This window comes from Rissa tridactyla, chromosome 7 (genome assembly GCF_028500815.1).
Source record: "Rissa tridactyla isolate bRisTri1 chromosome 7, bRisTri1.patW.cur.20221130, whole genome shotgun sequence".
NCBI classification, from domain to species: domain Eukaryota; kingdom Metazoa; phylum Chordata; class Aves; order Charadriiformes; family Laridae; genus Rissa; species Rissa tridactyla.
In genome coordinates, this window is record NC_071472.1 from 2,105,328 (window position 1) to 2,125,647 (window position 20,320).

Consider the following 20,320-nt stretch of genomic DNA (forward strand, 5'->3'; position numbering starts at 1 on the left):
ATGTATAATTCTGAATTTCACATACTCCAGTGGCAGACAAGTTTTGCCTGACTAAGGAGTGGCAACAGAGCACAGTGTGCTGTGTTGGCCTCGCATTAAGCAATTACCTGGGCTGGAGTGAGCAGTATTTTAGCTATTATTTGCTAAAAATGAGTTGGGGACCTGCAGGCAGAGTATCGGTTCGGTGCTGGTTCCTCCCAGGGTGAGTTGGCCTCACAGCTCCCTCTTCTCAGCCCTGTGCTTTGAATTCCGTGTCCCAAGGTGCTGGAGAGGTTTCACCTTGCCCAGCCAAGAAGGAAACATGTTCTTATTCCTGACCCTGGCACTGGTTTTATATTTGACGCTGAATTTTCCTGCCTAGCAAGTGAGAGCAGAGGCTGGGGTCTGGGTCCTCCCACTCTCCCCTCCGTGACACGGCTGCTGGCTTACACTGCCCTGGGGAATTTTTATTTCTTCACAAGGGCGGAAATTTGTGTGTAGTATATGCCTGCTGGTAACCCGGTCTCTGGACACCATCCCAGGAGGTAGGAGGAGATGGCTTTCGGTCTTCTCAGGAACAAAAGGCTCTTAAACCCAATTCTTTGACATCCTGAGCGGCTGAACTAGAGGTGCAGGTCACAGGATGCTTCCCTTCTAGTTGCCATTCTAGTACAGGAGCAGGCACCCCAAAATTAAGTGCTGCAAGGGTGAGTACTAAGTCTTCTTGTGCCTGTGAACGTACGTTGCTCCGAGGAACAGCTCTTAGGCAAATTAAATGCATGTGAGTTGCTGACACACAGCTCTTTTGTACTTTGGTGTAACTTAGAGGCTTCAATTTGCACTGAGTTAGTATCTAGTTAAAATTCATCACATGCTTGCGCGTGATTAAGAAGGATCAGAACAATGAATATCAAAAATACAACTTACATGGCAATAAATTTCTCCTTTTTCTTCAGACAAAAGTGCTTTGGTGTGAACATTGCCATTAGTGTCGTCTTAAATAATACCCTGTCAATTATTTATCATAAACAAAATTTTGTGGTTATAGAATTAGGAGGTCACAGTTCTGCTTTTCATACAGACTATTGTTTAAGTTAAATCAGAATTGCAATCCAAGAACAAAAAATTTTTAAGGGATATCAACACATCACTCGTTATCTGAGATAAAAAAAATCTTATGACTCCTGAGCTATTTAGCAGATTTGGAAAATATGCTTTAGTCTGTTTTGTGTTAATAGAAATGTGCATATAATTGTACCCAATGTTTAAATACACTGGTATTATAAATTAACATAGTACATATGTATTTTCAGGCAACAAAATTATCTCCAAATTTAAAAATTGCCTTGAGTAATAGGTTATTCTGTGGTAAATTCTATGAAAATAAATGAGCGATGATGTTTTTGTCTTAAGTAATGCTGGGGTTGAATGGCTTCACCTGTTTTATTTTCCTTTACCAGCCGAAGTACAGAGTGAAATTGAAAGAATCTTTGAGCTGGCGAGGTCCTTACAACTGGTTGTCCTAGATGCAGACACTATCAATCACCCCGCACAACTTATCAAGACATCTTTAGCTCCAATTATCGTCCATGTTAAAGTGTCTTCTCCAAAGGTAATGTATCTCACCCTTGAAAGACGTGCATTTGAGAGGGACCTGGCGGGCAGTGTGGGAGGGAGCAGTGTGCTATCTGCTCCTGAAGAAATTTAGAGATCTTAAGGGTAATGAAAAAGGCTTCTGTAAGAATGTGGCAAGCCTTGTTAATGTGGAAGGTTGTGGGCAATACCTAATTCTCGGGCAGGTTAATGTCCCAGAGGACAGGGCCGTCGTTTAGTGGGACCTTGGCAGGCTGCAGAAACGAGCTGTCAGGAACCTCTTGAAGTTCAGGAAATACCAACTCCTGCCCCTGGGCTGGAGTAGCCCCCACCCCAGGGCTGGGGAGCAGCTCTGCGGCCGGGGGCCTGGGGGTCTTGGGGGATGACAGTTTGGACAGGAGCGAGCAGTGTGCCCTTGCAGCAGGGAATTGGCTGCATGTCCGGCTGTACGAGCAACAATGCATCAGTCCTGGCTCAGAGGCGGTGGGATCTCCTGGGAAGTGGTCAAAACTCGGGACGAGGACGGGAGCAATCTGATCCAGCCGCCTTACTGGGAGTGAGGGCTTGGCACAGAGACCTCTAGAGGTCCTTCCAATTCAAAAAATGCACTGTTCTTCTATCACCAATTTTCTTTAAACTTCACAGAGAAATAATTTAGGACTCCTAACTTTTCTGCCCTTTAAATTCTAGTAATGAACACAGTGGAAGGAAAAAAAATAAAAAGGTAATATGAACTGTGTGTGTAAAATACCTTCTATACCCAAAATGCACCTCAAACAGATTAAATTAAAGCGTTATTGCTACACAATGTAACATGCTGCTACTGACATGCCGCAGTCAATCCAGCAATCCAGTATAATTCTGTATATGTGTAATTTTTGTGGTCCTGCAGAAGATTACATTTGTCAAAAATAACCTATTGCTTCAAGCAATAGGTTATTGTGAATCACCATTCACACTGCATTTGGAATATTTGCAAGGGATCAAACGTGATGCAGAGGGAAATGCGCACAGCTTTCAGGGAGGTTATCAGAAAGGTTTGTGCTTTTATTCAAGGACAATATTTTATCCATTTTGTTAAACATGATGGAGAGCTTCTGAACTTGGTAATCCTCCGATGGGGTGTTTTATGGAGCTCTGAGCTTTATGGAGATACGCGATTCTTCAACTCACATTTTCCTTTTTCCTCTGCCAGGTTTTGCAGCGACTGATTAAGTCTAGAGGCAAGTCACAAAGTAAACACTTGAACGTTCAGTTGGTGGCAGCTGATAAACTTGCACAATGCCCACCAGTAAGTACAGAAGAAAGGCTAAAGAGCTTGTAATACGTGGAGTTTTAAAGATTTCTGCTGTGCTGGTCCTTGATTGTAGCTGAGTTGATACGTTATCATGTCCCTTTATGGCGATTCAGGCAGCCCTGCAACTGCAACCCTCGACCAGCTTTTATTGCTGAGAAACAAGTTGTTTGATACTTTCCTCCTGATTATCTCCTGTGCTGGGTTTATGATGATCTTTGCCAAGGTGACAGGTCACAAATGACATGTATGGTAAAACTGATGTACTAGCACACGAGCAAATTACATCATTTGTGAAACAGTGCTATCTTAGCGTCTCAAAGGGCCAAAGTCTCGGACTCCTGACGCAGCAACGCCTGCAAGCCGTTCTGGTTACCTCATAGGAGCACAGTCACTGCTCACCAACCATTTTATCAAAGACACTGATTACTCACCTTGAATCACCTGCTGCTGAAGGAGCAGAGGTCTGGGAGAGCTGATGAGGCAGGCAGTGCTGTGCGGAGAAGCCGTACGGGTGTTTGGACAGGGCGGCTCAAACTTGCTTTTAGTTTTGAAAACCACACCTGGTTTCAGCAAAAGAGAAAGCCACTCAGTAGAAACAAACTTGGATGAGGACTTTGGTCCTCGTTGGTCTGGTAACATCGCTCTGGTAGCGCAGAGACTGCTGTTCGTACTGGGGCAATGGTCAGACACTCCAGCCTACGGCTGGCCATATCGCCCATCTTTCTCACGCCAGAGAACTGTGAGGAGAAATCAGATTAATTCTGAGAAATTCAGAATAGGCACTGGGAAGGTTTCCCTGGTCGTACTCTCTGATTTAAAATAGGCAAAGTGCTGACAAAAGAAATGTCTTGGAACAATCTAGGAACAAATTTGGGAGTTGGGATCAGCAGAACGAATGCCCAACCCTCATGGTCAGATAATGCTTCTAGAAGACTTTGCCTTCTGTTATGTAGACCTTAAAGAGATTGCCTCCATTTCAGATGGCTTTTAGTCTCGACTCAAATGAAAGTAACAAAGTTCAAGGAGCTTTCGTTCTGCAGTACTGATCTACAAGGATTTACTTCCATGGAACTCAGTTTTGTTTGCTTGTAAGATACCAAACTTCACAGCCTCCTCTTCTCTTGTCGCCATTGGCCATAAAAAAGATAATTCAGGTATTTCTGGGCACTCCACCTAAATTACAGCGATAGATGTTGCTTTCTAACTGTTCCTGCTGGTAGGAATTGAGGTTGAGACCCATCTCCTTTAGGCCAGTGCTCTCACACCCCTCAGATGTTGGTGGTGGGAGTGGCGGCACTCCATCCAGCGGAAAGGGAGACCTGGAGAGAGCTTTCTCCTTCTCTCTCCTCCTCTTGCCCACTGCTTGGCCTTTCAGGTTAGTTGGTTCCTGCCATCAGGTGGACCTCACCTAATTGCAAGCCAGTGTGTGGAGGCTGCTCTGCATCTTTCCTCAGCAGCGTCGCCTCCTCCTGCCCACATGGAAGAGTTGGGCCCCTCTCTGGCCTCAGCTCTGCCCAATCATTCCGCCTTGGTTTAGCCAGAGTGCGGGGTAATTCCACGGGTACAGGAAAATACCTTTCTGGAAAATACCATTTCAAGCTGCTGACGCTGCCGGCAAGTTCAGGTTATGTTTACTCAGTAGTTTCAGCCAAATGCAAAGTGAGGAATAATTAATGTGGGTCTGTCAAACTTTGAATTTTGGTAGGTTTTGCAATGTTTTGGTGTATGTTCAGGCTAGATTTCACACTGGAATGTTAGAAAGCAGAGAAAAAAGGTAATAAGTTTGACTGAAATTCCTGTCCTCCTTACCTAAAAGCGGAAGGGTTTGTGTCCAGAATGGGAGAGATATGGTTCAAATTCCACATTTGCCTGATATAGAGCAAGAATGTAAATAATCCAGAAAAGTGCTGGTGGTATGCGGGAGGTATATCTCCCACCAGTTAAATACACTTTCGCAGTGCTCACCGTGCCTCAGAGCACTTGCTGTTTCCCTGGCGGTGTGGATTTCGCAGCCGCCCTCCTGCCCCGTCACCCCGCTTGCAGATGTCCAAAGTGGTAGATGGTGACTGCCTCTGCCTCCAGCTGGTTGTGTCCCTGCAAAGACCTGTAAGCTTCTGGTTACGGTAACTGTAGATCATTTTGCTCACTGTCTCGTCCTTGTTTTCCACTTCGAGCAGCCTTGAAAGATGTTCAGGCCATCTCGAGTTCTTCTGGGCAGCTCAGCTATATTATGTTTCTCACGTGTCACTTTCTACTGAATTGTTATCTCTTAAAATGATGACAGAGAATTCCTGTGAGCCATTCAGGTCCCATTAACCAAAACAAAATTGCACACTTTTCTGGAGTAAAGAATAATTTCTATAAAAGCATTTACCATCCTAGCTCTTACTGGGTGTGAGCCCAGTCAAATGGAGTGGCACCTGCACCCGTTTGAATATGGCTTGTGGTATTTACACCGAGCTGTCACTGAGTGTACACAGAGAACAGTCCGCTGCGCATTCTTCTCATTTGAAAGGTGTATTTATTCTTCCACCTGCACAGAGAAGGCTCTGCGTGTGTCACCGCCCTGTTTGCTCTTTATATAGTGATTTCCTCTTATTCCACTTAGGTTTGCTCATATCAGTTGGAGTGAGGCAGGTCGCGGCGTGGATGGAAATAAACAGCGTGCAGCAGCAGATGCACGTTGTAGCTGACTCCTTGCGTCATGGCACTTAGATTGTCCATCCCCAGGATCCTGTAAACTCTGGCTTAACACCCAACCCCGTAACTGTATTTTGTTGCCTAAGGCAACAAAGTGAGACCCTGCCTAGATAAAAAAAATATTTCCAGATTTCAGGGTGTCCGGATTTCCAACATGTACCTGCTCAGAGGCTGCCTGCCACTCTGAGTCGCGCAGCAGCCCTCTGCAGAAACCACCCGAGCGGTTTCGCACTGTTTGATTTCAAGAAAGTTGTTGCTGACTTGGAGCACTCGAGGGGAGATGACAGTCTTGCTTAACTTTAAGTTGAAGGACCAAGTTGATCCATGATTTAATGAAGTAAAAGTATACTGCTAAGACCACTGACGCTGCTGGCTGTCTTGGGCACTGTGACCTGCTTCATACGTTTTGCAGCTCAAATTCCTGCTAGAGGAGTGTTTGTTTAAAGTGAAGATACTTGCAAACCATAAAAACCTCGATTTTTTTTCATTTGCTGAGAGCCAGCCTTAAGTAATCAGATGGTGCTGTATGTCTAGACATTTTAAAAATAGCTGTCTTTTTTGGCATATTCAAGTTCAAGAACCGCTTTCATTATTAATTCCTCGCTAATCTTTCACTGATGCTGCTGAAGCCGGTGCTGGGCCTGCCTCTCACTGCGTGACTGCGTTAAGCGGGAGCGTTACGTGGCTCAGGGAAACATGAACTGCACTGACCATACAGCTTTAAATACACTAGTCATATACAGTTCATTATGATGATTTCTTTTTTAAACTTTTGGATTCGTGCCAACGCTGAGAGAGGGTACGTATCCCTCTGGTCTATTTGGTACGACCTAAAAATACCAGAAATTACACTCCAGTGGAACTAAAACGCATTGGCATAATGAAAAATAGCCAGTACCTCAGCTATATGTACAAGTTCAGATCCCTCCTCCTCCTCAGGTCCATCTCTGTCCTTGCAGTTCTGTTTGGGGCATCTTTTCCCCTGGAGCCTGAGTTCACCTTCCCCAGCCCCTGGGAGTTAGATGCAATTTGGGATTGCCCTTGGCTCCACTAATTGAGGATGCTGATGTGGGGTAATGCACCTCGAATATTTCACAGGCTGGAACTAGACGATCTTTAAGGTCCCTTCCAACCCAAACCATTCTGTGATTCTGTGATACAGTAAACCAAAAGAAAGTGCAGAGGACGGTGCAACTAATTTTCTCTTCAGGAAAGAGCGCTGATTTAACGTATATCACTGAAGAAGTACTAGTATATGGAAATGCCCGTTTGATAACTATTTTATGCATGTTGTTAGAAAATATTGTGGTGAATAAAATGCGTTGTAAGGGGAACTGGGAAGAAATTGCTTTGCTCCATGACCCTTACAAACAAGGATCTCCTTGAAAGATTCTGTCCTTCCAAATACCCAGAAGTAGAGCAAGCACAGTTTAGCTATGAGCTGAACTGTTAAATGCAAGAAAAAGCCCGAGTGCTTTCCCTGTAATTTATTTTCCCTGTGAAACACTGTAGAGCCCTGGAATCAGGCTCCTGCCAGTTCTGCAGCTTTTCCCCATGACCCTCAAATGCCAGCCTGCGGGGCTCGCCGTTACCGGCCCTGGGGTCATTTTACAGTCAGCAGTTAAAAAGGTGACAGTTCTACTGCAACTATTAAAAGTTCTTCTTCCCTAAATTCAATTTAATTGTGATCACTGTCAAAATACCACATGAAGCTACGTACCGTCACAGAACGGGGTGGTTTAGGTGCGCTAACTGGAGTGTTAGCTGTGCGTTAACTGGAATGTTAGCTGTGCGCTTCTTGGAGGTGCCCGAAGGCGTTACCCGAGAAGGAAGGGAGCCGTGGGCAGCAGGACTGGCATTCCCCTCTCCCATCTCTGTCTTACCTGCACCTTCCTGCACCTTTACTTATGCCAATGCCACGTTTTATCAGCTGATCCAGGTTAAAAAGAACAGTTTGAGAAGCAGTTCCCCAGTTTAGCAGGAGGAGGTTGGAGGGCGCTGGAAGAGTATTCATTGACCCACTGGCTGGTAAAAGCCCCCGCAGCTGAAAACAGGCCTTGAGACAGAATTACCTGGCAACCTGCAAAGCGGAGTTTTGTAGAAAAAGCCAGCGTTGCCCTCAAACCGGCAGCTGGCGACGCAAGGAATGAGCAGCGCAGGAAAACTGCTTACTAGTCTCAGACCAGAAAATGACTATTCATTGTATTCCAAGTGTAATACTTTGATTTCAGTATTTTCCAAAGCAAAGTATATGTAAGCAAACCACATTCTTTTATTTCCTAATTTAAGTATGTTTGAATTACTAACTTCTTACTCACTTCTTCCTAACTTCTTCCACAAATGATGATGTGAGTGATACAATGGAATATGTAGTGTATCAACGTGTGTTTAAATAGCAAAAAGGAGGGTGTAAAGGGTATGGATAAATGGAGATGTAGTGATGTAAAAGGATGTAGTGTTAAAGTATTCCTAGTAGAAGGCAACTCCACACTTGCTGGCAGAGGAGGAAACGTTTCTCTACCAGGAGAGAATAAATTAAAAAATAAATAAAATGGCTTTAGTATTAAAGTAAGTTCTGGACCAGACTCTGGGGCAGAAGGTAGGTGTGTGGTAGAGATTTCTGATAAATTCATCCTGCAGTTTCACATCTTATTCTGGAGATGTCAGCTCTGTGGATATTGGCTAGATCTATGAATATGCACGGAGGAAAAAGCAGCCTGTGGTTTGTATCGGTTACTCTTAACACCTGCAATGCCTGCACTTATTTTTCGTTTCCTGTGCTATTGGCACAATAGTTTTTTTCCACTAAGGCGTGAGTTAAGGTTAAAGATGAGGTACAAAATTTCACTGCTGTTTATATTTCTCTGGAGGGACTCAGTTTACGGTGGTTCATTATCAATAGCCTTGCTGAAGCAGAAGTCCCTCTGCGGACAGAACCGCACACTGCGTTTGCTCAAGTGGAAACTGTTTTAGGGGCATCGTCACCCTAGAAGTGTGTTCGCAGTTAGGGTGAGAGAAGTGCGTGTGAGTCCTCGGGTTCAAAACCAACGGCAGGCACCCCTGTTACTCTGACGTCTAGCTTCAGTCCCTGTCTTAGAGCAAAATAAATTCATTAAAGGAGCCTCGTGCCTTTGAGCGTGGTCGGGCTCGCGCAGCCTCTAGTGAACCTCGCTGAATACAGGGACTTCTGAGACCCTTGGCTTTTGATCACCTTCTAAATCCACTGACATGATTGTCTTGTGCCATCCCATGCTCTGATTCTTATTTATTGACTTTTAAAGGCATTAGCACAAGGAGAATTGTTAAACGTTTCTTGTTTTCATCTGTAACATTGTAACCAACCAAACTTCGTTGTTGTTTTGATAGGAAATGTTTGATGTAATTTTGGATGAAAACCAGCTCGAAGATGCTTGCGAACACTTGGCAGAATATCTGGAGGCATACTGGCGTGCTACTCACACCACCAGTAGCACACCCATGACCCCTCTCCTTGGGCGGAATTTAGGATCCACCGCGCTTTCACCATACCCTGCTGCGATCTCTGGATTACAGGTATGAAAATCCATTTCAGCCCCAAACCCCAGGGCAGATCAGGTGGGGGTTTTAATTTATGGGGAAATAGCGTAATAGGCTTTGTAAAGCATAATTTACGTTTGTTTCGTGAGTTGTCATTCACTGTTTGGCCACTGCCAGCAGTAAGAAGGCAAGGCAAGGCCCGTAGTCGGCGAGTGCTGAAGCGCTGTCGCCGCGCTTGCTTTCGTGGGAAATAAAACGGCCATGAATTCTCTGGCAAGGAGCGAGTTCTTGAGGAAGAGTTAAATGACGCTCTGCCAGGTGGTGGTGTAGCCGTATTAGAAAACGGCCTTTTTTTAACCTGGAAAAAGTGCCATTGCAAATAAGCCCCTGTCAGAGTGCGAGTCAGCGTGTAGAGTATGTGACAGCAGTCGCGCTAACAGCTGCCGTATTTTAGAATGCAGAACAGTGTCTACAATGGTCCCTCTTATTTCTTCCCTCATAACTTCACAAAGCACTCGCTTTTGGGTGAAAAACTTCCATGCTTGTCTCTTGTATCAGCAAAATGCCTTCACCTTTTTGAGTTCTTTTGAGTGTGAATAAAATACATTTTTTTTTACCCATTGAAAAAAATTCTGACCATTTTTTTCCACAGGGATAGCTCAAAAACGGCTGAACTTTGAAACTTCAAACGTGGCATGTAAATAGTCCTTAATGAGAAGTACGTGCTTTACTAAATTTGAAAACAGAAAATGTTTTTGATTAATAGTTATGAATGCTTGAGAAGATCAGGATTGCAGCGAACTTTTAAGTCTGAAAGTCTCAAAAGGAGTTGTGTATGTGTGTGACTTTCTAGGAGTGTGCATTTGCTAATGTACGTCAAAAGTAGAGTTGAGAGAATGACATTTAATGAATAATTCACCTGACAAATTTAACCTCTGTTCTGCTTGTAGAGTATCTGGAAGCAGGTAACAGTTTTGAAGGAAATGATGAGTTGTTCAGTGTGTTCAATTAACATAAAGCTGTTTTTTCTGTGAGTGAACTGCACTTCACTGAAGGTGCATGATACCTGATGCTCACGTTTCTAATGCTGTGCTTGATTTTATTAGGATCAGTAAGTCACTGTTTCCTGACTGGCTGAACGCACAAGCACTGTTCTATTACTAATGACATGCACATGTAAAGTGTTGTTTCCATTTTCACTTGCCTTAAAATTTCAGTTTTCCATCCCTTCATGACAATAAAATACCATCTGCAGAACTTTCACCTCTTCAGTTTCATTTTGAAAACTGGGTGTATCCACAGAATTTTTTTCAGGCATTTATTTCTCTCTGATCAATGGACACCAGCAGTAACTGTGAAATGTTGCTCCATTTACTTAGGGAAAACTCACACTGAAGATGAAAATCACCCCTGTGCAGTGGGCTGGCTGAAGGTATGCATCACTTAATCCCCACTTCACCCTAATCGTGAAGGCTTAGGTGGGACTTGAATGGTGCTAGTTCTCTGCAGAGGGGTCACTTTCTCCCTGAGTCAATGGCGCCCAGCTGGAGGCCGCTGGATTTGGCTTTCGGTGCCACTCCAGTGTTCAGCCCCACGTAAAGAGTTCTCATGTTGTACATGGTTACCTCGCAGTAAAGACTTCCATCATCTGAAGTGCTTATCCACCGCGAGGCTTTATGCTAAGTCAAGCCTTCAGAAGGATTTGCATCAGTTTTAACTGAAATGATGGCAAGATGGTAATTAAAGCACTCGTGCAAATCCTAAGAATTAAACTAGCTTAGGTGCTTATGATATATTGAATTTATACTTACGACCTTGTGACTCCTTCTCACCTGATCCTTTGGGGAACTGAATACCAGAAGCCCAGAGCCTCGTGTAACAGTCACACCTGAGAACGGTACAGATTTGCTGGGACGATCTGTACATACTTCACCTAATCAGGACTTAGGAGTATCTCTTTTTTACTTGATTGTGGCCTGGGCTTTAGTTTACTGGAAACTGAAACTTCTTATTTAACTTAAGTCTTTGGGCTTCGTGACGGTCACCAGGGTGAAGTTAAATGGCACAGAATCAGAGGAATCGGGAAAAAAAGAGAGGGTATATGCGACAGTGTGCTCTCGCTGTGTCCCATCGCACCATGTGTGGTACTCCTGCCAAAGCCAGTGGTCACCGTGTCCTTGGTCGTGACCTCGCCTAAAAGGGGAAGATGCCAATGTTGAGCTGTGTGTGTTTGCAGTCCTCAATAGGAAGAGTAAATTTTGTCATTGCTAACTCCTAGGGGCCAGTGGTTCGCCCTTGTACCTAATCCCTGGTTAGCTCTAAACCTACAGTCTAGTCTAATTTCAGCAAATGGCCTTAAATCCTGTAAGTCAGCTTTCGGGGATGTGTGTCCCTTAGGCTCCAGGGCATTTGCATTTTAAGTCCATTACTGCAGAAAACATAATGCAGCTTATCATTCCAATTGCACTGCTGGATCAAAAGTTATTTTGGGGCATAAGACCAGCATGCAGCCACACCAGTTTTGTGCCACGCTTACACCTCTCGGGAGGTAAATAGGGGGATTGCAATCAAGGCAGGGAGACGGGAAGGCTTCCAGAAAGGAGCAGGTTGCAGCCAGGCCACTAAATTACTACAGGGAAGATCGAGAGTGTGAGCACACAAAGGTAAAGTTGCAGTTGATTAGGTGATTATATATGAAAATTGTATGCCCAGGCCAAATAAAGATGAGAAGTGTAATTTGTGAAGAAAATATGTGGACTTTGACTTATAATGACTACTAAAACATGATGCAATAGGGAAAACTTGGGGATAATGTGGTAGAAGCTGCTGCCCAGTAGCCGAGTGTGTGAATTTGCAGAAGGGCACCTTTTCCGTGCCAGCTCGTAATGTGGCATCTCTCCCTGAGTAACCTTGGGAGCATCGATCCACAGAAGGAGATGTGACACCGCATCTGCTGTGCTGTAAATGTACACCCGTCGGCACAGTTACTGCCCCGCGCAGACAAGCCTTTTGTTATAAATTATGCAGCTCAACAGTTGCCATCCAGAGAGGGTGCAGCAGTAGGAGGAAGGTTTTCAGAGCACAGGGAGCATCGGTCGGCATTTCCGAACTGAGAGGAGCAGACGATGCCGTCTGTGCACGGGAACCTGAGGCCACAAGAGTGCAGCCACAGTGGCAGCATTCTCTTGGCAGGGACAGCATCAGGAAAATGACATTGGGTGTGTTATCTGGAGAAAGAAAAGTATTGCCCAAGTTAGTTCTGAGAGCACGGATGGCTATACTCCTGAGAGGTGTAACGTGTGATCACAGCTAACAAAATACGTTTTCAGGCTACTTCTTCATTGTGCCAGTTTACAGGCAAAAAATATGAACTGATTTTGTTCGTGAGACAAATATAGCATATTATGGGAACGTGAGGATAGCAAAAGCAAAACCCTTTAATTAATAAATAATCTTAGAAAAGGATTTTTTGTCAACATATTTAAAATATTTATTATGTTTTAGTTGAAAGAATTTTTTAACACCTAATCATTTTAGCCACGCCTTAGCTGCCTGGTGAGCAGTCCATCATTTGGTTGGTCATACGAAGGTTCTTAAACAGGGCTCAGAACCGCACCTTTTTAAAAAAAACAAAAACAAAAACAAAAAACCCAACCAAACAAAAAACCCCAAAAAACAACAAACACCTTCAGATGTTTTCTAAAACCACATAAATCAATGCTCAAAATTTTCTAACCAAAATAGAAGCATGAATGTTATGTTCATGATCAGAGAAAAGTGATAAATGCTGAATACATCAGCTCACTTTTCATGCTAACTGGCCTGTAATGTTTAACAAGGTGAATACCGTAAGGTGCGCACTGTAATACTGCCTTTGGTCTGCTTTCAGCTCTAGGAACCAGACTATTCTTGTAACCCATTCCTGTAGCGTACAGACTTTAATATAAAATGACTAACACAAAAGTGGATGGATTCTGAAAGACCTCAGAATAAGTCTCAAAACGTGCTAAAAACTGTCAAATATTCTTTGTCTGTATTAACGCTTGGATTCTTTGGCACTCGTAGAGCCAGCGTATGAGGCACAGCAGCCATTCTACAGAGAACTCTCCAATTGAGCGACGAAGTCTAATGACCTCAGATGAAAATTATCACAATGAAAGGGCTCGGAAGAGCAGGAACCGCTTGTCTTCCAGTTCCCAACACAGCCGAGATCACTATCCTCTAGTGGAAGAAGAATACTCTGACTCGTACCAGGACACTTACAAACCCCATAGGAACCGAGGATCCCCTGGAGGATATAGCCATGATTCACGACATAGGCTTTGAGTTCAAGAACCTGGGGAAAAATAGTATTCATCAGTTGATAACTTGCCATAACGTAGCTAGGAAAAATAAAAATAAATCATCTTAATTTGGCAGATGTACCGCGGTTATACTGAGGTTGCACTCTGCTGTCATTTGATGTTAAGTAGGGGGCAAAAAAAAAGTTACCATGCCCTTATGTTTATGCCCGATCATATAGGTTGTTTTTTGGATTTTTTTTTTCTTTTTAGTACAGCATTTGCATTTATAGCCATACTTTTCCTTGTCGTTAGATATTAGACGCATCCGTTTGTAATTTAGGGTACTTATCAAGGCACTTATAAAATAATTTCCTGTGCTGGAAATTCCAAATGACCAGTTCCAGTTGGAACCAATTTATAAACCAATTCCTGTTGGAATTTGGGTGAATTGACTGGAAAGTCGACTTGAGCATGTTGCAAACAATTGAAAAAAATACAAATCAAAAATCTGAAAATTACAAACCGCTAGAAGCCAGAAAGTCAGCTACAGTATTTGTTTGCTGGAAGCTCAATTTACATTTAAGGTTAGAATAAAAGGATTTATTCTAACAACTACTTATTTCCAGAATGGCTTTTTCAGACGAACCAAATGTAAACTATTGAGAGTGCCAAATATCACAAATTATTGCAGCAGTTACAAAATACTTTCCAGTTTGAAATTATTTTTAGACCTGGCATGAATGTTGCAGCAAAATGATTTCTTTAGTTTAGTCAGTACTGACATTTTTTTTTTGCGGTCAGCGATGATGAACTATGACAGGATAAGGGGAAACAGAACCAGGAAAATGAACAAACGGAAGAATAGTTTGTGTGGTTAGAGGTTGAGAAGTCTTTTGTTTTCCTCTCGTTTACCTGAATACAGCTAGTAGTCCCAAAATGGAACATTAGTGTATAGATACATAATAGTTTTTTCTCCCATTTTTAGTATTCTGCCTTTTTAAATGGAAAATAATACACTCTTCTTACCCAGTATGTAGAGTATCTACATTCCAGTACATCCGAGTACCTGCCTGTGTGTTACATCTTCCAAAAGCCAGAATGTCTGAAAATTCCAGCATCGCACAAGAACTCTCCAGAAGAACATCAGTTTAAATTCCAGTCATGAAATCTGAGGGAAGGGGGCAGGGTTAAATATTTCGAAATGATGAACATTTAAAATAACATATTGGTCAGAATTAGCTTGCAATAAAAATGGGAGTATCAGAAAAAAAATTGCTCACAGTAAAGTCTTAGATCTGACATTTTTGATTCAAAGAACTATGGTAAATCTTTGGAGATATCGCTGCCTTACTTCCTAACAATCACTTCTTTCCACCTACTGAGTCTTCAGTTTCTTTGAACAGATAAATTTATGTGATTGGACCTTATGTCTTACGTGATCAGTGAAGCCTTAGATCCGATGTGATTGAAAAATTTACCGTAATTGACCGTTTTGTACAACCCACTGATGTCTTTAAGCAGAGACTCCTGAAATCCCCCACTGCATGCGTTTTCTAAAATTGACACACCTGTGCTGAACGTGCAGGTTTTTATGCAGGTTCACGTCAAAACTATTTTTTTCAAAAATGAGGATCATAAACTTTTATATTTGCTTATTTTCTTCCCAAAGCCTGCTAACAGCAGGCTTTAAAAGCATGTAGCACTAAATGAATTTCCTGAATATTACGGTTTCTTCTACTTTCTGGACCAGTTGGCAAAAATCACTGGTGTTTTTCCACCACTGTTGAGTCTGGTTATCTTCTTGATGTTAACAATGAGAAAAGTAATTCATCTCATATCTGGTACAACCAAAAACGATGTACATCTCTAGCAGCATTAAAAGACTGTGGATGCATGATTAATTTTTTAAACAACTTCACCGCCTAAAAGGCACCACTAGATGATTTGAATGGGCCGGTTACCAAAAAAAAAACCAAAAGAGAGAATATCTGCATCCATTGGAGTAACAGAGTGAAGAATGGATATGACAGACCTGATCCTGTTTCATTTTCTCAGGCTGGATGTCTGCGGATTCCCAAAGAGCATTTAGGCTGAGAAAGCGCGGCAAGATCCGGTCTGGGAATGGTAGCTTCAGCTGCCTTCTCTAATATTTTCTGCTATAGCACAGTGGAGCATTCTCCAGTAATTTTTACAAATCTTTGTTACATGTACAGCACACATACCTGCATGAGAAAGAAGGCATTAGGCAAAACATTTTTTCTATAAGCTTTAATAAGTTTCTTGTTTGTGTGCATTAAAGTATTAATTGCAAAGGATGCACTGAGATGTATAAACCTAGATTAGACAGCTCTTTATCTTTATTCTGTAGTAGCATTAGGGATCAGATCATTTAACTGCTTGAAGATATTTGCATTTTAATGGCAGGTAGCTGCGAAGCATCTACATATATTTTCTAGTAAACAAGGTTACTGCTTTATCATTTCCTAGACAAAAATGTCATTTATTTCTAGAGCCTTTTGGAGCCTTGTTTTTAAGTCTTCCATGTCATGCTAGTGAAGGGAAAGATCTACACGACACATATGCACAAATTCCATCACCTGCAGCATCTGAAGTGCCAAAACTACTTTGTTTGTTCTAACAAAAACAAGCTTGTGAGGGAAGTCATGTATTGTCTTGAAAGAACACATGGAGTTCCTTTATTATGTGGGTTTAAGTTTACTTTACTGTTGTACGTAATTAGTTTACTCTCTCCTTGCCCATCGCCCATTTAATATAAGAAACCAGTTATAAGTGATCCAGCAGGTCTCCTTGCTTGCTATTTTTTATTCTTTGGAGACAGATACATCTTTAAGTACAAATATATTGAACATGCTAATAGATGATTAATTTATTCTAGATACAAGCTATGGGAACTCTTTATTTTAAAAAGCAAATTATTTTTAGGAACCACAGTAATCAGTAAAAGCTGCGATGTTGATCAGGACATGTTAACTCATAGTATTTGTATTAGAACTTCAGCAACGCTAGCCAGCTGTATTGTGATTTATTATGCAATGGCGCTGTATAAAATTGTGAAGTTCATGTATTCCTGAATGAATACGAGTAAGACTAATTTTCCAGTCCTCATACCATTTCTTCTTGTTATTAAAATATTATTAAAGATCAGAGTTCTGTTCCTAGGCTCTGGCTTATACAGAGAATTTTTAGAAATGTTTATAAAAACTTTTTTTTCGTTGTTGTTGTTGTTATCTGAGTTTTTCATTAGGACACTTTTGGATGAATGACAATTTAGCCAATAAAGGTGATAACAACAATCTTAATATCTAAAGACAATATATGTCAGTGCATTCATATGTTTGTGAATGAATTAACAAAGTATTTTAAAAATCTTGAAGCCACTTCAAAGACCATTAATTGTTAAGCTTTTAATTTCAAATACTTTGGCGAGTTGTATTTAACAGACGTATAGGTTCTTTTACCAGTTCCATAGACGAACATTTATCCCGTGGGATGCGCAACTCACAACTGATGAGGTTTTCCGAGCCTATTATGAAATTATGTTTAAAGGAATGCAACTAAAGCATTCTGTATCAAATTTTAGTTGATAAACAGTGGGCCAAATTAGATTATCATTACCTAAACAGGTCGGTCTGGCAAAAATCAGTTCCTCTGCTTGAGAACTGATAGTGCAGTACGGCCCGACACCCAGATTTTATCCTGAAAAATCATATTGCCACAGAAATCAGGTGGCACCCCCTGATTTTGTACTTGATAAGCAAGAGCAGTTTGTGAAGCAAGTGCTGTTATCTCTTGCTAATCACCCCCAATCTCGGTACCCTGCTGGGCACTCCGCCTGCTTCCGATACCGTGGCTTTCTGAGGTAACTCTGGCGGAGCCAGATAAATGAGGTGTGCTTGGGATGGGAGGTGGCTCGCGGACTCGGCAGACTGAGTTGCCAGTGATGGCACTCACGGGGGTTGCTGCAAACACAAAAACATTTTACTGTGCTTTCTCCAGGTTTGCTTCTGAAGTTGCTATTTGGGGGTTTAATCTTTTGTGCTCCTTGCTTTTAAATTAACGTTTAATATGTACTTTAGAGAGCGAAAATGACAAAAAGGAGGAAAGGTAGCTGTAGGAATAACAAGATGATGGATGGTAGTTCCTCTGGATGTGCGTAGGCCCGTAACTTCAGTTTGACTCCAAATCTTCTGAATTCAGTTTGGTCTCAATACCGTAGACTTCTCTGAAACGTCCCCGAATCTCATATCTTTACTGACGTTACCATTCGCAAAATAATATTGCTAATACTATTACTTTTAGCATACTGATTTGGGTAAATTAGGGCTTTCACAAGTCATTTTTTCTTTAGGAATGTATTAAATGTGTCCTCTGCTATATTTTGTTTTCCAAGTTCAGTGCTTCTGAAGCCTGTCCTTAATGCTATGGTCTTCATTTTCTTTAAAGCAAAAATAATTGGAGACCAAAAAAGAAAAAAATCAAATGCATATTTTGTAAAATATCTCCAATACAAATCTGGTTTTGCTCCTAAAAATCTGTATCTTAAAATTGGGTTGTATTACCCCATTTGGTCTCAATACACGCTTGGATAGGTGGTGGTCTGCTATCATGTATTTTGTTGCTGTTACCTCTCATTCCTTCAAATAGTAGTTGTACAAAGAGTAACAAGGATGAAGATACTGTAATGTAGCCAATTTTAACTTTGGGGGAATTAAGTTCCCACTATCTTTAAAACGATGCCAAAAGAGAGTATATTATTTGAAGAGTTGTCGTTTGAATAACCTCTGTTAGATTGTTATTCAAGTCCAGTTTATTTTATATAGAAAAATAAAGGTATGCCTTTAAAAATAAAGGGACATTTTAATTATGTTGTGAAATATATGTAGGGCATTAACTTGGAGAAGGAGCTGGCAATGCTACTCAGTATTGAAATTTGTGTTAAGATCTCTTTCATTATTTGTGGAATCCACTTAAGAAGTGAAGAGAAATGTTGTAACTGAATCCATACAGAGAATTTTGGGAGAAGGTAGAAATCATTTAAAAATGTTAGGAAGAGTGTGTCATCCCTTTGTTCCTTGGAAAGTGGGGAAGCTGGGAGTAGCATCGGCTTGGTCTCGGCCATGTTTAGTAGACTTGCCTCTTCCCCTCAAACTTCCTGGCAGTGAGTTACTATCTGGACTAGAGCCTACAGGCACCTACTGCCGGCCACAGCGTTTATTACTGTCTTCTCCGAGAGTCAGTATTTGCAAGGTCTGACCATAATGTCGCATACTGATGATCATATGCCTTATCCGTATTTCCTGAAAAACAAAATGTAATTAAATTTAACACCACAGTCCCCTTTGATACTAATTCTATTCTGTATAAGCAGTAGAAAATCTATATAGTAAGAAAATATATTGTACAATACAGAATAATATATTTTGCCAATGATGTAAAAACAGAGCAAGGAAAAAGAAGCACATTTGTAATAGCACAAATTTACAGTAATTCCACTATTGCATTTGGCATTGTATTTTTGAAAAAGAGGAGTAGGTATTTTGATCCAGCGTCAATGGATTTATTGCATTCTTGATCAGTTTAACTTGCTGCCTGATACTTCAGCAGTTTATTTCTAAGCCTCACATTTTGCATATGTGATTGATTTTTCAATAACTTGTATTCCCTCCATACTAATGAATGGGGAGGGGGGGAAAGAACCTTTTAAAATTAGAAAGTGCACTGCATTCATTTCTGCTAATTTCCTCCTCAAAGCTGAAATTACATGAGTAACTTCTACTTTTGGCCAGTGTACAGATTTTGGCATACGACTGATGAATATCCTGCAAACACAGAAGTAGCCCAAGGTTGGGAATGAAATACCCCCGGTAAATCAGTGCTCGGGGCCACAGAGCTACGTGCTTTCGTGTGTGGGGACGGAGGGGTGGGGGAGAGAAGAAAGTTACACCATAGGAGCTGTGGACGAGCCCACCCAAAACTTCCACTAATATTGCTGAGAATTTAAAATTGAATTTAAAAATAAATAAGAGAGTAAATTTGAAAGTAAAGACAAGCAAGCTTAAGGAATGCATGTTTGGGGCCCAAGGTGTGTTTACATTTGGAATACGCCCGATTCTCTTCTCACGCAGAGAGAAGTCACGGTTGTGGAAGAGCAGCGTAGGAAGAGAATCGAGCGAAGCGCGACTTGCATGTACGCGAGAGAAGCAGCGGGGTGGCGGAAGGCAGTGAAAAGGGGTCCTTCACCCTGCGAACGACGGACCTTGGGCTTCTCACATCCCAGACAAATCTCCCGTTTCTCACCCAAACTGGTTCCCAGCGATAGCTTGGCGGTGGTACCTCGGTGGGAGCCAGTTCAGCTGTTACTAATAAAAAAGAAAGAATACGCACAAATTTTGTGTTGTTTTTTTTCTGCCGGTCCCCCCCCCCCCCCCTTTTTTCTGTTTTTACTCCTATAGATACTGTATGTGTAGCATTCTACGAGGCATGCCGGGTAAAATATACTATGCAAATTGTGTACAGTGTTGCATGCTTTGCTCTCCCTCTGCTTTTAGTGGCTTTCGAAGGAAAAAAAAAAAAAAAAGGAAAAAAAAAAAAGTGTTGTTATTTTTGTGACTGGAATCATTTAAAAAAAAAAAAAAGAGAGAGAGAGAGAGAGAAAACGCGGGCTTGCATGCTGAGGGCGTCCTCGTTTCTATGGGTTTGTTTTATGGAATTTAGATGTATAAAAAGAAAAAAACAAAAACTGCATTATAATTAACTTTTATACAATAAATGAGGGGAAAAAAACGTGCGAACCGTTTAAAGGTGTCTTTGTAGTCGGGGGGGAAGCATTCTGAGCGAGCGGCGAGCGCGGCCTTCGCCGCGGCAGCCGCTCGCTGAGGCGGCGTCGCGTAATGGCGGCCGCCGCGCCTACGTCACAGCGACGCGTCAGCCC

General features: G+C 42.0%; 1 protein-coding gene and 1 long non-coding RNA gene across 8 annotated transcripts in view; one reads left to right on the forward strand and one right to left on the reverse strand.

The window, feature by feature from the left end:
• CACNB4 (calcium voltage-gated channel auxiliary subunit beta 4) overlaps positions 1–15,410 on the forward strand; it is a 61,790-nt gene extending 46,380 nt beyond the window's left edge. For 2 of the 7 annotated variants that reach the window (XM_054208274.1, XM_054208277.1), the window contains 4 exons: positions 1,440–1,591; positions 2,768–2,863; positions 8,936–9,121; positions 13,151–15,410. In XM_054208274.1, the coding sequence (XP_054064249.1) occupies positions 1,440–1,591; positions 2,768–2,863; positions 8,936–9,121; positions 13,151–13,411 (695 nt within the window). In that variant the 3' untranslated portion in view covers positions 13,412–15,410. Of the gene's footprint in view, positions 1–1,439; positions 1,592–2,767; positions 2,864–8,935; positions 9,122–9,737; positions 9,804–10,035; positions 10,051–10,464; positions 10,518–13,150 lie in introns of those variants that run through there. The other 5 variants (XR_008467630.1, XR_008467631.1, XR_008467632.1 and 2 more) reach the window with 5 other exon arrangements.
• A 3,138-nt stretch (positions 15,411–18,548) lies between these two features.
• Positions 18,549–20,250, reverse strand: LOC128912432 (uncharacterized). Its single transcript, XR_008467633.1, has 3 exons — positions 20,182–20,250; positions 19,646–19,748; positions 18,549–18,686 (listed from the first exon to the last, which is right to left on the reverse strand). It is a non-coding gene; the product is annotated as an uncharacterized LOC128912432 (long non-coding RNA).
• Between the last annotated feature and the right edge of the window lie 70 nt (positions 20,251–20,320).